Raw genomic sequence first — 17,242 nt, forward strand, 5'->3', positions numbered from 1 at the left:
CATCGCAGTGGTCCCCTCCAAAGTCACGATAAACATCGACAACAATAAAAACAAAAATAACACTGTCAGTACATGGGATGACCCTGCAGAGCCATGACAGAAGTTCTTTGCAGGCAGCCTATCTTGTCCGAAGAGGTATGTCCTTGGTAAAAAGAAACGAAAAAAAAAAAAAAGAGAAGGGTGGGCGAATGGCACGTGGCAGACGTATGCTCGTATTCAAACTACATTTCTTCAGACACACTCACATTAATTACTATGTATGTCGACAGGCGGTCGGTCATTAAGCGCGTTGTGCATCACGTCGTCAACGCGCCTAGTATCGCGTGCTTTGTCAACCTATTACCCATCTGCTGCTGTTGCTGCCGTTAGCATCCACTGGACGATACCCTCTGCCAGTTCCATGCCGAAGACTTTATAAAAATTACTGACCACATCTCCAGGCTTACTTTTATATGAAGCTAATTATAGACTTTTTTTTGTTTAGGGCACTTTCTCGCTGCGCCTTGTTTTTTATTTTATTCCACTTGCGTTTAATAAATATTGGCAAAGACAATCTTCACTGAGCACATACCTGTGTCTTGATACAGTAAACAGCCGTTCACGTCTAGATGAAGGATTATTTAGTGTTCGCAAGATGAACAAGCTAAGCCGCACGCAGCTCTTGATTAGTACTGGATATTTACTCCACCCAGTTATTCTTTTCTTAACTTTGTCTAAGCTTTTACAGACCAAACAAAACTGTCAGGGAGATGTTAACTTGTCTGTTGGCTCAAAAGGCTATTACTTTGCACTCTTCACGTGATAGCTTTAGCGCCATTATTTTATTTATTTATTTTTTTAGATTTTTAATTTACTTGTTAGGTGTACTGACAGTTCTAAAATGTGGGTTTTCTTTCTCCACGTAGAATCGTTTAAAAGTGACGTTTTGAGAAACCTGCGAGTTGTATTCGATTTATTTCTTCTTCAACGAGCTTCTTTTGGTTCGCTGTTTCCACTTATTAGTTTATCAAGATCAGTTTAAGGTTTTTTATTAAAGCTTTCGTCTGGAAACCCATTTAATATTAGTTCATCCACTGTTTTTGTTGTAATGGACACGCCATCAGCAATGAACAGGTGCCAGAATGTTTGCTTTGAATTTCTTCATGAAGTACATAGTTTAATTATTTTAAATCAAGAATAAACATGGAATTACAAGTAATAATGGACATTGATGTCCAATTACTGTACTCTGTTATCCTTTCTTTCTTTTCACCGAAGCGAGTTCGAATCCAGTCAATGACGCGAGGAATTTCTATGGGTCTTTTACACAACTTGGCTGGATTAGTCGGTCTCAGACGAGGGTAGCATGGTTTTTAATCCCGGAAATTTGGCTTTTTTTTTTGTCTAACAAACAGCAAATCGACCACAGAGTCCACCCAGTTTACTGACATTGTATATGGCGCAGTATGGTCTAAGTGGCTGATGCGTCTAAAGCCATACAACAACAACAACAACGACGACGACGACATTTTCTGGTAGTCTTTGCACAACTTCATATAAGTTTTAGTCCTGGAAAACATACATGGCTAGCAATAATCTTGTTACCAGATCAAGCCGGTGTGTTCCATAAAAACGCGCAGTCTATTGTTAAGGTGCCATTAGTGTGTTGGCTGCGGTAAAACAGTTATAAAGAAGGTGTAAACTTCATCTGACCAGGTTCAAGTGATGTGAAACATAAAAAAAATAATTCATTATGCATTAAACATTAACTATTCGTTTTGGAAAACTCAAGTTCGATAAGAGATAAATAAAGAAAGAACCAAGTAGCATGATACTCACGCTGTAGCTCATACAAACAATTGCATTTTGTCTACATTGTGGATGGGTTCTCAGATCTTTTTGCTTTTGTGCAATGAAAATACTGTGCTTTATGAAGATGGGACTTGAATTGAGGTCTTTTCTCAGTATAGCGATTATAACTATGCGTTTCTTTTCACTCAATGAAGGAAATTGGTTCTCACTTGCACTGGGCTTCTGGAAATCAATTTACGTCCTCAAGGAACCACCATGAAACCAAGATGAAAATGTGTAATTTTAGATCATAAACCTAATGGAATTACTGCATTGGATGACATCCTTCTTGTAAATCTCAAATATACGAGATCCTCTAAAAAGATAACAGGGTACACGCTTATTTTCCCACTGACATCACTACTACTCAGTTCAATAGCAGCGGGATCCTCCTGTGGTTGCTATGGCACATTCAATCCTTTTGAGTGACATGCCATCAAAGAATTATAGACTGAAACGGGTATAATCCTCCATTCCTCCTGCAGAGCAGTAACTAGTTGAGTTAGCGATGTGGGCCGTGCTGGTCTAGTTGTTCCCATTAGTGGTCTAAAGGGTTCAAATTGGGACTCTTCTTCTGCAATTACAACTTTCGTATGTTCTTAAACCATTCTCAAACTGGTAATGTCATAGAAATTACCTTGTTGAAATAAATATGGGCCTGTACCAAAGAAGTGAAAAAGTCGTAAGGAGCATTCCACAGTCCAAAATGTTAAACTATGTGTCAACGTTCGTGGTTTCTTGCACAACCACCAAAGGTCCTAGGCCGGACCATGAGAAACGGCCCCAATTCCATCATCTCCGAACTGCGTTGTTAGCACAATACACTCCCACAGCAGACGATCTCCAGGATACTCCACACCCGCCCATTTGATCGGAATAAAGGGTAGCAAGATACGTCACACCACAGAACCTACTTCTATTGCTCTATGGATTATGACGTTCGTTGCACCATACAAGGCGAGATCGCTGTTTGCAGTTGATGTTTAGCTCGTGCACCGCCGGTCTCCCAGGGAAAACAGGAAAACGGAAGCTGTGGAGTTCCTTACATAGTGCGTTCGTACAGGCCTCAAACTTATGTTGAAGCCTTAAACTCTTGGTTGATGTTTTGCAGGGTATCTGGTGTGATTGTCGCACTGTAATTCCGAGTAACCTCTGTTCACGTGGAGAGTACGCTTCTGTGGTCTTCCCATGCGTTGTTGGCTGCAGAAGTATTATCGCACTTCAATTTTATGATAATATCACGAATGTTCCACTTTGGGTGGTCCAGGCTGTTAGCAATTGCCTGAATCGACATGTTAGTAATGTGTCATTCAACAATAACACTTTTCTCGAAATCAGTCATTTCAACTCACATATCAATTCTTTTCGTAGTAAGGATTAAACATGCAATTATTGGTATGCATACGGAGTAATCATAAAAATGTCCCATGATCAGTTTAAATTGAATAAACGGGTTTTACCTCAAGGTGATAGGACAAAATAGGACAAAACCCGATGGAGGCAAAATATCCGTGGTTCAATCCAAGTGTTCTATATAGCCATCTTTATATCCATTTATTAAGACTAGTAAAAAAAGTAAAATTATTCACACTTATTAAACTGCTCCGGATCAAACTTAAAACCTCTCTTCTAATGTTCTTAATTTTATTAAATTCAAAATCGGGAGTTTGCAAATGCAATCTTTCTTTTAAAAGGCCCTATTTCCAAGTTTCAGAATTTTTTGTGCAAATTGCGGTTTCGCGAAGTCCATTCAATATTAAACCAATGAAAGTTGTGACGATCCAGTGACACTTGTAATTAAAAAAAAAAAAGAAAGAAAAATGAGTCCTGCTACTTTTCTTGTTTATACTCCGGTGCGACGACCAGGTCAGTGGAGTTCACAATAAATCGTCAATACAAATGTTAGTCGTCTTTAGCAGACATGGAGTTGAACCACTCAAAGAGTGCGTGTTACTGTACTCAATGCTTCTGACCACTCGGCTACGTTCACAGTTCATAATAATACCATCCCATTGGTATAGTAATAATAATAGTGATAATAGCCATATAGTGTGCCCTCGTGGGTAGGATCGCCGTCCTCCCCACACTGGGTGGAAAAGACCTGAGTTGGAATCCCGTTGATAACAGGAGGAATTTTTATTGATCTTTTTTACAACGTGGCTGAGTTAGTCAGTCTCAGGCGAGGGTAGCATGTTTTTCCTCCCGGAAACTCGAGTTTTTCGTCCAGCACACAGAAAATCGACCTCAGAACATACGCAGTTTACGGACATTATACACGGAGCAACATAGCCTTAGTCGCCGATGTTCCTAAGATCCAATAACAACAATAGCTATATAGTGCTAAGAAGCCACAGGCTTTTGCTGCACTGTCCTTAATAAAAAAAACACGAGTAGTTAAGAGCACACAAGTATTTTATTCACTCCTCACATAGGTAACTATCCAATTGACTTTTGAACTTATTCAAGCTGTCAGCCTCAACTACTTGCGGGGGCAACCTTTTCCAGCATTCAACGACTTGTTGTCTAAAAGAAAACCTCCTACAATCTAGAAGAACTCTTTACTGTATACATAAGGCACACTGCTGTACATAGTACCCTTAACGGCTACAAGACAGGGGTTAATCCACTGTAATTGATTTTATGCCCCAGCGCTTTGGAATTTTCTAAAACAGTGAAAATATTCATTCATTTTACTAACCCATCTCAGAGCCTTATAAACCTCAATCAGGTCATCTCTGAGGTTCGCGGTTGCTAAGTTCTGTAGTCCACATAATCGGAGCATTTTCTCGTATTGTCGCTCTTTTGCCGATGTCACCATGCCAGTTGCCCGTCTTTAGATGGACAACTTCAATGGTTTAATACACTTCCTGGAGACCTCCCTCAAAACCACTTTGATAAAAAAAAAAAAAAAAAAAAAAAACTGCAGCAGGATGGAAGCCTCCTCAATACTTCATCCTGAGGGAAATAGACCATAATCTGCCACGCTGGTCCAGTGCGGGTTGGCAGATCGACCGTATTTAGCAGTCAGAGGATTGAACCCCGGTCTACTCAAAGAGCGTGTGCTTCTGCACTCTGGCTTCTGACCACTCGGCTACGGAGGCCTCTGGTATATGTCATTAAGTAGAGGAGACTTACTTGCCTTTATGCTCGAAATATTTTCTAATAGTCATGTGCAATTTCGAAATCACTAATTTCATATGACTCGGTCTCACTTGAGCAGCCTTTTCTCAGCAAGAAGGATCTTTCTTCAGTAATTACAGATGCAAAGTACCTGTTGAATTCATCCGTATCAGCTGGGTTGTCTATGATATTCCCACATCTAGTGCACAGGGGTACTTCGTGATTCGCCTTTTTTTCCTTTGTATTCACATGCATGAAAAATTCCTTGTACCCATTCTTTGCTCTCTTATCCAGTTCTGTATCATACGCAGCCTTGGTCTCTCTGACCTTACCTATGGTACTGTTCCAAATCAACTTTTAGCTGTTGTAGGCTTCAGTACTTTTCATTGCTCTGTCTATCTTTTTCTGCTCTATTTGACTGGCCAGCTCCGCACTTATCCATTTCAGCATCCTCATCCTCCTGCAATATTTTCTTAAATATATGCTTTCTTGGCTTTGTGATTTTGCTTTAAACCTATTCTATAATTCATGTGTATTCTCTCTCACTCGGCAATCGGCTCAATTAATATATACCATATAGCCCCTTAAACCTTCAAAGTCCCCTGTTTTGAAATTACAACCCGTGCCTGTACCGTTAACTACTGCATCTTTTTTCACCTTGCAACTGACGACTGTGTAATCACTACCTGCCAATGGCTCTTGTATCTTAAGCCCTGTGATGTTATCTAATTCGTGAGTAATGATGAGGTCAAGAATATTCTCACCCCTAGTATTATCTCTGACATGCTGGAACAAATAATAGTCATCTAGTTTACTTAAGGAAACATTTCCCCAAGGTGAGTTTCCCTCCCACTTATTCCAATCATTCTGGGGCAGATTGAAGTTACCGATGCTTTCCCATTCCACCTACATGGAAACACTCTTGTCATACTCTTCATAATCTTCTGGTCTGTACATTGCTTCCACTCTCAATATACCTTTACTTCCAACGAACTCAAACCACACAGATTCTATACTGGCAGACGTAACTTCAGACTCAGCAAAAGCTCTTTTCGCGCTCACGTTCTTTTGATAAGAAGCATGACACCACCACCCCTTCTATCTTCCCTATATTTCCTAAATACATTATACGTACCGATAGTATAGTTATTAATTTATTAACTCCAAGGTGGATTGTCTGGAGCTTTCTGAAGCCATCAATTTTAATGCCTCACTCTGATACCCGAGATTCCCCGACGTTTCGTCCAAGTGCATGGAGAATAATCACGGATGATACAGTCCCGTATGTCGTGCTATGTGGGAAAGAAACTATGCGCAGCTTGGCATCTTAGAAGATGATTTAAAGTGCATTAAAAGTGCCTAAATTCCTAAATATTTTATATCGTTAATATTATTTTAAATTCCATATTTTTTTAATAATTTAATATTTCTAGTGTATTGCTAATATTTAGAGCTTCCCAATCTCTCTGTAAACGTCAAATTCTGTTTCTGTATTTCATTCTCATACATTACAAACACTGCATACCTTTAACTATATCACCCACTGCATATATTTATCTACATGATATACAATGTGCTGCCACTTTATTAGGTACACCTACCTAGTAGCGTGTTGAGCCTCCTTTAGCCTTCAAAACACCCTGAATTCATCTAGGCATGGATTGAACAAGATGCTGAAAAACGTTGTGCAGGAACTGAGTACCATGCAAATATGAGTGTGTCACGCAGTTCCTTGAGATTCGACGGAGGTGTGGGCCTGCAGCGAACAGCCCTTTCTAGCTCATCCCCAAGATGTTCAATAGGATTGAGATCCATGGACTGAGGCCACTGCAGCAAAGAAAAGTCATTGTCATGTTCCTGGAACCATTCCATAGTGATTCGGGCTTTGTACACCGGCGCATTATCCTGCTGGAAGTAACCATCTGACTGAGGATAAACTGTCAACATGAACGGATACACTTGGTCAGAAACGATGTTTAGGTACGATGTGGCATTCAGAAGTGAATCTATGGGTATCAATGGACCCAACGTGTGCCAACAAAACATTCCCAACACTATAACACTGTCCCCACCGCCTTGCACAGTAGTCGTCAGGCATGACGGGTCCATGGATTCATGTTATAGCGGAAACTCCATGGTTCATGGAGTTTCCTATAACACCGACTAAAGTTTTAAATCCTTTCTAATACTTAGTTTCCCAACAAGGACTATGATTTTTAAAAAGATTCTTCTGGAAAGAGATAGTTCAGATTTGCTTGGTTAGATGAATACTAACCATGGTTGTGTTATTCAAAACTACAAAAAGGTGCGTTTTGCAAATATTGCGTTTTGTTTGTACCAAAAGTACATCGGGGCTGTCAAGGCGCATTTATAAAAACTACATTTATAAAATATAAAGATTTTAACCAAGCCGCCAGAAATCACATGTCATCTCAATGGCACAAAGAAGCTGCTATTGAGGCACAGAATTTTATAACAATCCACAAACATCTAGAAAAAGATATAATTTGTCAAATTGATAAATCAATACACAAAACTATAGAGTCCAATAGAATTAAATTAGATTTTATTTTATCAGCCATTGTAATTTGTGCCATACATGATTTTCCGTTACGGGGACAAAGGAGTGATTCTGGATATTTACATGATTTATTTCAGTTTCGGATCGAAGCGGGAGACTTGATTTTAAAAAATCATTTGATGAAAGCTCCTGCAAATGCCCGGTACACTTCTGTAAGAACTGAACATCAACTAATAGAACTTTGTGAAATGGAAATACGAGAAAGCATTGTATCTGCTGCAAATAAATCTATTGGATTTTCAGTCTTAGCTGACGAAACCACAGATATTGCTGGGATAGAGGCAGATTTCATTGGCATTAGGTTTGTTGACGAAAATAAAAATATAAGGGAAGAATTTTTAGGATTTACAAAACTCTATAATATGGATGCGAAAAGTATTAGTTCTGCTATTTTAAATAAATGTACTGAATATGGTTTGGACATGAACAGATTAATTGGACAAGGATACGATGGCTGGGCAAGTATGGCAGGAAAGGAAGCTGGTGTTCAAGCCCAGATAAAAAATATATATCCAAAAGCCACTTACGTACATTTTGCTTCTCACAGATTAAACCTAGTTGTGAATGATCTAAACATTGTACCAGAAGTTCGCCAGACAATAGGAATTATAAAATCTACAGTAAAATGTTTTAGAGAAAGTCCAAAACGAAGAGCCATCGTGCCAACAATTCCTTTACTTTCAGAAACTAGATGGACTTCGAAATATCAAAGTATATTGGTTTTTTCAAAGAATTCTTAATAAATTAGAAGAAATTTCTTTGAACTGGACAGGATCAACACATCAAGAAGCGCATCGCTTAGTAACATCATGTAGTATTTCAACGTTTATTATTTGTTTAAATATAATATCAAAATATTCTGCTGTTCTCGAACCAATGACCTAAACATTACAAGCCATAGATGTAGATTTACTAGCCGCTCACCAACATATTGAGGACATTTCATAGGGAAAAATTTGAAGAGATTTATAAACTTTCACTAGATATGGCTGAAAAATTAACAATAAAAATAGAAATACCTATACGATGTTCCATACAGAAATATAGATGCAATTATCCTGGAATCACACCGGAAGACTATTATCGGTAATCAATATTTATCCCATACTTCGATTCTTTAATTTCATCCTTAAAATCAAGATTTTCCTCGGATAACGAAATAGCATTTTCAGTATTTCAGTTTCATCCCATGAATATTCTAAAAATAGATAAAATAAAGTTCCAAAACAACGTCAAAAGAGTAAGCGAAAAATACAATTTACAATATTTAGAAATAGAGGCAAAAACGCTGTATGGAAAATGGACAAATTTTCCTTCGACTGATATTCCCCAAACTTTACCAGAAGTTTTGGAACATTGCAACTATTTACCTTCTATTAATTCGGCAATAATTATTGGTATGACATTACCTGTTACGACTTGTACCATTGAAAGAAGTTTCAGTACCTTGAGACGTGTGAAAACATGGTTAAGGTCCACTATCTCAGAAACTCGCTTATCAGGTTTATGAATGATTAGAGTGCACTGGAAGAAACTAGAAGAAACTGTATATATATATTAATTCTTGTTTCCTTTATATTGTAAATTTATATACATTACGTATGTGTTTTTGTATTGATGCAATATTGTATTCTATAATTTACTTGTTAAAAAAAACCCCAAAAAAAATAAATAAAAATTTATTGATGTGATTATTTGTCTCCTAGCTTTTCCCCCCACCCCTGGAAAATTTTCTGTGGACGCCTCTGCCAGTGCCATCAAATTCACCCTGCCGTTTACACACTGAGTACAGCGAGGACTCGCTCTGCTATTCGGTGTCCATATGCGGAATGGGTAGTAAATTTATCCCCATCCTATCCACCTGATTCCAATATTTGAATATGGCTGGTAGTGACTGCACAGGTGGGAATCTATCACTTAGTTTGAGTGTGCGTAATTTTGGTAGTAGCGTTGGAGTTAATCCTCCACATTCCTGTGGAGGAATGTGATGTGTATGAAGGACACACTTAAGTAGCCAGTACTCTCAGCCATAGAATTTTTTCTTCACTGTCTGAGCTGCTGACGCCCAAATTTCTGTTATATAAAGTACCGTAGGATAAATTAAATTAGGGTCTGGATATTTTTCTTAAATCATTTGCACAGAGAAGGTTTTGTTTGGCTCACCATCTAAGGCTAGGCATTCTTGTTTATAGCGCCTCAATATGTTGATTGAATCTAAGTTGTGGATCAAAGGTAACCCCAATGTCTTTGTGGCTGTTCACTATGGGGATCTAAGCTCCACAGAAAGAAGGAGTAATTTTGGCTGCAACCGCTTTAAAGAATACCATCTTAGATTTACTGAGGTTTGGGCGCAGCTCAAACTGTTCCAGGTAGAAAGCTAACTCAGCGATCGTGTTGTTTATTGCATATGTAGTTTTAGATGGATTAGCTCCAGGCAGTACGGGGGTTAGTATCTTGTCGTCGGAGTACACCAAAATATCTTCACTGCGATCGATGAAAGGCATGAGCGCACCCGTGAAGAGCATTCCGGACAAAAACACCTCTTTGTGGTGAGCCATCAGTTATTTTTTCTAGTGTTGACTGAGTTGTTGTACATGAGGTATACAGTTCTGTATGCGAATAATGATCTTATAAAGACCAAGATATTTCCCTGCAGGTGAAAAAACGACTAATGCAGCGCAAGAAGTTTTGACATGGATGTTATCAATGGTTGCCTCCAGATCAACACATAAAACATGCCATTATAATGTTTTTTTGTCCGATAAACACTCCATACAAAAAGATCGCAAGAACAGTACACAGAGGATGTCCACAGGGGTCTGTATTGGGCCCACTCCTCTGGAACTTGATATTTGATGAGTTCTTGAGAATGGACTTAGGCGCAGTGGGGATGCAGGCCTTCGCAGATGACCTGATTTTGACAGTGCAAGCAAACTCCAGAGCCCAATTGGAAATCCTAGCTAATCAAGCCCTGCAGATACTCCAACAGTGGGCCAAGAAGAATTTCTTAACAATTTCACCGACAAAGACATTGTCGGCGCTGCTCAAAGGAACGCTGCAACTGAGACGACCACCCCAGATTAAGATTGATGGGACAACTATCAAGTTTGCTAGTCAACTAAAACACCTGGGTGCCATACTAGACAATAACTTATTCTTCCAACCACATCTCAAATTCCTAAGACAAAAGATCAGAAACTACTCTGCCATGGTAGCTAGGGTCACAAGGCGAGACTGGGGTCTCAAAAAGCGTACCCTAGCCTTATACTACAAGACAACCTTCCACCCAATAATTACATACGCTTCAGCAATCTGGTATGACAAAACTGCCTTGGTCGTAAATAAGAGAACCTTGGATGCAATTCAACGCACCATCCTCCTCACTACCACCCGCGCCTGCAGAACGGTGAGTAAGCCAGCGCTTCAGGTGATAGCAGCAGTACTTCCACTTGATCTTGAAATCGCAAGAACAGGACTCCTCTACTACTTATCTAAGGGAATAACAATCACTTTCTTGGAATTTACAATAGACCCATCAAACAACCATAAGGCAGAAAAGATCCGGCTTCAGCCTCACCTGCTGCAGGTATGGCAGGACAGGTGGGCAGAAACAACCAAAGGAGCAATCACCCACAAGTTCTTACCGCAACTTGAAAAAATCTATCCAAAATAGCCTACTTGGTTCTTTCCGGGGTTGCAAACATACTTGCTAACTGGACACGGCCCCTTTAACGCAAAGTTAATGGACTTCGCCCTTGTAGAGGACCCATGCTGTACATGTGGAGAAATCGAAACCTGGGAACACCTCATGTACGACTGTCCGCAATACGAGGATCTCAGGTGCATTCTAATCACGAGTGTAAGATACCTCCCCAGAGGGCAAGAGTTTCACCTACTGTATTCAGAGGAGGAACACAGAGCCCTGACCAACTTCGCTCAAGAACTCTTCTCAAGAAGGAGAACACTATATGCAATACACCAGGAGTGAAAGACGACCAGCCAGATAACAAATCAAAACATCCTTTAGAACACATCTCAGAATGAAAATTATGTGGAAGCTACTAGCTGTCTACCAAGAAACCCTACCTATGTACCAACAAATATGAGACCTAAATGAAACTGACAAATATACTGAATGAAGATGGAGAACCAAAAACAAAGACATTCAACTTGGACGGGACACTGTCCCACGAGTGACTCTACTACCGGACTTATGACTACACTACGACTGATGCAGCCTCACTGCCATGTAGCCAAATGGCAATCTCTACCAGCTCCCTTGCCTGGTACCTTTTTTCCCTATCCCTGGCAGGGGGGAGGAGGAGATTGTCTTCCTGTTTCCTCCCTCCCCTACCACCCCATATATTTCGCCTGGTGAGGCATGGGCATGCTTTACTGACCATCTGGGGTTGCCTTCCCTATCGACCCCCCCATACTTCTGTCTTTCCCCCCAGTCTCTTCCCCCTACTCTGACTAATACGCCAGCGTAAACCCCACATAACTAATCAAAATTAACGATTTATAAACTGAAAACTGAACCACATTAACCTCTCCTGGCTTTTCTAAACTTAAGTGGCCAAGTTTTTTTTTTGTTTGTTTTTTTTAAGGTCCTAGCCACCGAAATCTCAGGAAATTAGGTGGCAGGACCTGCCAGAGTGCATATAAGCTACTGGGTTCCTGGTCTGCCTCCACGGGGCATAAGTGGGGCAACGTTGGGCCCCAATTGGGGTTTAGCGGCTAAACGACCAGAAGAACAACGGTACATGACATTAAACGATCCAAGACCCACACACTTTTAAATCTCTGGCATTTACAGCGTACTGTAACACACCACAATGTAAACTACGCGGAGATGGGGGAAACCCCTGGTGCCGCTTGACCCTAAACACACTTACACTTACTTACATATTATTATGTCCATATGCCAGCTGGCTATTTGTGGCCTATGGAAGACAGCCCTGCTCTAGAGTATGATATCCCGTCTTCAGGTAATAGAAGCAACAGCAGTTAATTTGATACTACCAGGAGCATTTAGCCAGCTTCGAAATACAGAAAAAGAATTAAGCAGGAAAACGGACCTGAACGTGACATTTACTTTATGACATAATCACTAAGAACATGTATACATTTGTCACTTCGGGTTTTTTTTCAAAATCTGGTAAAGCGCAGCATAAAAAGACATCTGTTGCTATCTTATCCAGTGATCTGTATCATTTTAACTCCTTCCCTTCATCATTGTCAGAAAACAACTTTTGACCCCAAGTTTTTGTTTAAGTGGACCACACTAATGAAAATTAGTGCGGTCCACTTAAATAGTCACTATTACCTTTCCTGATGATGACGTAGCCTTAAACTTCTTGTTTTGGAGTGAAAATGGACGATTTCATTGCACCGATGCACAGTTGGATTTGGGTTGAAAGTGGGATCTACGATCCATCCCACAAGTCCTAAAAGGCAACGGGTTTCCATAATTTTAATAAAGCGATGGGAAAAGTGTATGATTGTTTTTAACGGTCGTGTTAAAATATAAAATTTTTCCCCCTTATTTTGTGATTTACTTATGGACTTGCCTTTCTATAAATCGTTACATAACCAAAGAGAAATATAAGATCGTTTTGGAAGACATTCGTTTAGACTTTAGAGTACCGCTTGTAGAATGATTCCAATAAAACTGAATCTAAGTGAGTGAATAACTGAGTTATAATTTTTCTATTTTTGGCACTAAAATGTCACATATGTTGCTCTAGTTGCCCTAGCCTGGTAGCTCAAGTCTCAATGTGCCATTGTTTTTGAGGAAAACGAAAGCATAACCTTCCACTGCCAGCCACAAAGAAGCTCCTAGATACACTGTCAATGAACATGTCGGAAATGGGCATTGGTCTTATTCATGTTCCTCCCTCACATGGCGATGTCACTCTGCAGTGCATCTTCTCAATCTGTTCAATAAAGGAAACCCTGACCATAACTGAGAACTTCCTCCCGTCCGATCACGATCCGATCACTGCAGGCACCTAAGGATGAACGTACGCAAGTACAAACTACAAACACTGTCAGGAGAGTATACAATCCAAAATACATCAACATTGGAAAAGTTTCTACCCTTTTCCAACATTACCCATGGAATATACTGGCTGAGCTTAACATCAATGAGGCTGCCTACTGGCTTTCGAGATGGATGGAATTCATTGCAAGGTCTGCAATGTCCAAAACATGCATCCTTAGTCCCCACTCAAAGCCATCGTGGAATGACCTCCTGACTAAGGCCTTTAGGGAAAAACAGGCAGCCCATGCCTCCTACAAGAAGTCGCCTTCACAAGACTTATACGCCAAATTTTCCAAAGCGTGGATGGATTTCCAGAAGGGTAAACAATCAACTATTGACAATTTCATGAACCGCCGGATATCTAGAGGAAAACGTGTGTGGTCCACAAGTCATACTTGCACCCCTCTGTCTTTAGATGTTCAGGAATGGTGTGAGTATGTGCTGTGTTTTAAGCGAGATCACATCCGAAGCATATCCTTGGAATGAAGCGCTTATCGTTTCTTCACCTACTAGTAATGCAGACTTTTCAGAAGAACAGCTAATAAAAATAATGAATTCACTACCTGACAAGTACACCACAGGAATTGATGCAATGCCTCTTTTTAGTCTAAAAATTGCTTCCAATTTCATCATCAAACAGCTCACTCAACTCTACGACAAAGTACTCAAATATGCACAGGTGCCTTCAAGCTGGTTGTACAAAGTCGTGGCAGTTCTGAAGAAGCCTCATGCGAAAACATCGGCTGACTTTAGGCCAATATCAATTGCCTCTTCCTTCCTGAAATGCTTCGAGACGTGCATTTATAATGATGTAGCATTCGCAATCGTTGCGCATAGGCCCGAACATACCCATTATGCCATGCCTGATAGATCTACTGTAACTTGTCTACAGTCCTTATCACAGAAAATATTTCACGCCTGCAATGACAACGAAGATCTTCACACCATTTTTCTGGACATGAAATCTGCTTTCGATTCGGTCCAAATCACGCCCCTTCTTGCCTTACTGGAAAGATTCTAGGGGATATCCGGAAATATGCTCGAGATCCTCAATAATCTGCTATATAGGAGAATGCTTCACTTCACAGGCAATGGCATTACAGTCTATAAAAGTATGGAGGTAGAGATCACACAAGGTGGTTCTCTCTCAGCCTTGCTATTTGCAGCAATATTCGTTCCATTAATGCAGAGGTTCCCAAATTTTCTAGGTTCACGGCACCCTTAGTGTCCCAGTAATTTTTTCACGGCACCCCTAAGCCAAAAGAAATATCTAACACAGTGCTTTTCGACCTTTTAATATATACCTATATAATAATTTTATTCTTTATGTAGAAGTACTAAATAAATATCAATTATAGATCACTACAAAATTAAAAAGATATGGTACAATAGATACTGTACACCATTTTATAATGAAATAAATGTGTAAATTAAAAAAAATAATAATAAAATAATAATAATAACTTTAAGTAACTTAAACTGAAATTACAGGGCACCCCAAGAATGTTGTTGCGGGACCCCAGTTGAAAACCACTGCATTAATGGATCAAATTCCAGCGTTCCTACTTTTGCTGATAATATTGTGTGCTACTTGCCATGCAAACGCCATGTTGGTGATTCACAAGAAAGACAAACCTCCTCTGAATCTGTAAACAGCTACCTAACTACATTTTGTAAGTATGGCAAATTTTTTGACCTGTCAGTTAATCCAGAGAAGTTAAACTATCTCATCTTTACTCCAACTCGGATCATTTCTGCTGATTTTGCATCCTCTCTCCGTCCAGAATTTGCAATAAATGTTCTAACTCCCACAGACAGTGTCAAATTCCTAGGAGTAATCCTTGGTGCCAACCTCAACTATAAACAACAGATCCAAGCTCAGTGTTCCAAAGCCCTGAGAGTCTTCTGGGGAATGAAAATATATCTGTGCAAAACGCACAATAAGCAAATAAGGAAATACCTTGCAACTTACTTCTGTAGTGTGCTCTCCTATGCCGTGGAAGTTTGGCTTGTGGCGCCAGCCACCAGCTTCAGGAAACTGTGGGCCTCGAATTCTGGGTGCTGAAGTGGGCCAACTTGTGGTCGCACCAGATCTATACGACATCTAAATATTCACTCTACTTCAATCTGCAATACACTCCCACAGCCCATAGAGCCCATGTGTTAAAAATAAAGGCATTCCTTCATCTGTGCTCAGCTAAGCATGATCACATCAACATCTGGAAGACGGTTAGTTGGCAGTTGCCAGACAGACGACTCCGTAGTACCCCTCCTTGTGGTCAAGGCTCCAGAGGTTACAGAATTTCAAGAGACATTTCCCGAATGTGACTCTGGACACTCTCAACTCGCTCAACATCGACATCGACCTGTGGTCTATTGACAAGGCATGTCGCGATGGCGCCTTGGCCTATCTTTCTGTTTGTAAAGGACAATATTGTAAGTGCCGGTCCTAGTTAGCCGATGTCATTTCATGTTAAGCTCAACTTGTAGTAATTTTTCGTTTTGATGACTATTTCATTATTAGATTTGATTATTAATTTTTGTTTTTTATTTATTTATATTAATTTTTTTTTACTAATAAAAAAAAACTTGTATAAACAACATATTGTAAGATTCCTCTGGCTTTCTGTGTAAGGAATCACTATTGCGTACAATTTATGTTAATAAAGAATCTTATTATTATTATTATTATTATATTTTCTTACGGAAATTTCAAATTATACCCCATTGAAACAAATAAATGTGCATTCGTATTGGTATAATTTTTCTACTTTCTTTTTTTTTTTTTTTTTTTGGAATTGATAAACACACTCAATAAAATCTATAATTTTACAAAACATACATTCTAACACGCATAAATGCAATGGAAAATTTTCGAGCGCGTGCGTGTTCTCCATACTACTGTATGCGTCTATGATGACACCTAAGGAAGAAAAAAAAATTCCATTAGGACCCTCCTGGGTGACAGCAAAGAAAAAGAAAAAGGAAGAAGAGCACTGGCAATATAACTGTGCTTCAAGCGCAATCAGCAGTTTTTTATTTGCATTTTCTTTGGTATCGTCATTTTAAAGTGATCCCCATGTGACTTTAATGCGATATGTGACATGATGTTGCGGCAACCCAGTCTCTAATATTCCCATTAAAGGGTCCATTATTATTCAGATGCAGTAGCCTCTTATATATAAGGCTAATGGCACTATTGAGCTTACAGATTCCTTCAGGTAAAACTTGGTATTTAGATAAGGAAACTTGAGCTGACACCTGACTTTTAAAATATTCTACATGACCTAACCCCTTTAATGGAATGGTACAACCTATAATTTTGTCATCGCTAGGACAAGAGACATAAATATAGGCCTTGTATTTATCAACTAGTGTAGTGCACCCTTGACATTCCTGAAATAGTGCGTTAGAACTGCTAGTGTCAATCAAAGCAATGAGGCAAACTGCTCTCAACACAGTTTAACAAATATTTTTCTTCTTCTCTTTCCAAACGATCCTTTTATTTTCCTATAATGGCTGCTTCGATGGGAACGTTGCTTCTGTAGGATGCCGATGAATGCAAAAAAGTGTCATACCGGCAAAAGTATTACGCAGAGAGAGTCTCTTATGAGACTCTACTAATTGTAGTTTACCTTTTTAGCAGCTTTGACATTTTTGATGTCTTT

The 17,242-nt window shown here is 39.5% G+C and overlaps 1 protein-coding gene across 1 annotated transcript; it reads left to right on the top strand.

Annotated features, from left to right (window-relative positions):
- Positions 1 to 7,374: 7,374 nt before the first annotated feature.
- LOC150088124 (52 kDa repressor of the inhibitor of the protein kinase-like) lies at positions 7,375 to 8,271 on the top strand. Its single transcript, XM_090370033.1, has one exon. It carries the CDS (start codon positions 7,375 to 7,377, stop codon positions 8,269 to 8,271), a length of 897 nt encoding a protein of 298 aa, XP_090226159.1.
- The last annotated feature ends 8,971 nt before the right edge of the window (positions 8,272 to 17,242 follow it).

This window comes from Mastigoproctus giganteus, chromosome 3, assembly GCF_048544385.1.
Source record: "Mastigoproctus giganteus isolate SK-2022 chromosome 3, ASM4854438v1, whole genome shotgun sequence".
Taxonomy (NCBI): domain Eukaryota; kingdom Metazoa; phylum Arthropoda; class Arachnida; order Uropygi; family Thelyphonidae; genus Mastigoproctus; species Mastigoproctus giganteus.

What these genes read in the sequence shown, in the direction of transcription:
- LOC150088124 (XM_090370033.1), top strand. Translation starts at nt 7,375, where the DNA reads ATGTCATCTCAATGGCACAAAGAAGCTGCTATTGAGGCACAGAATTTT.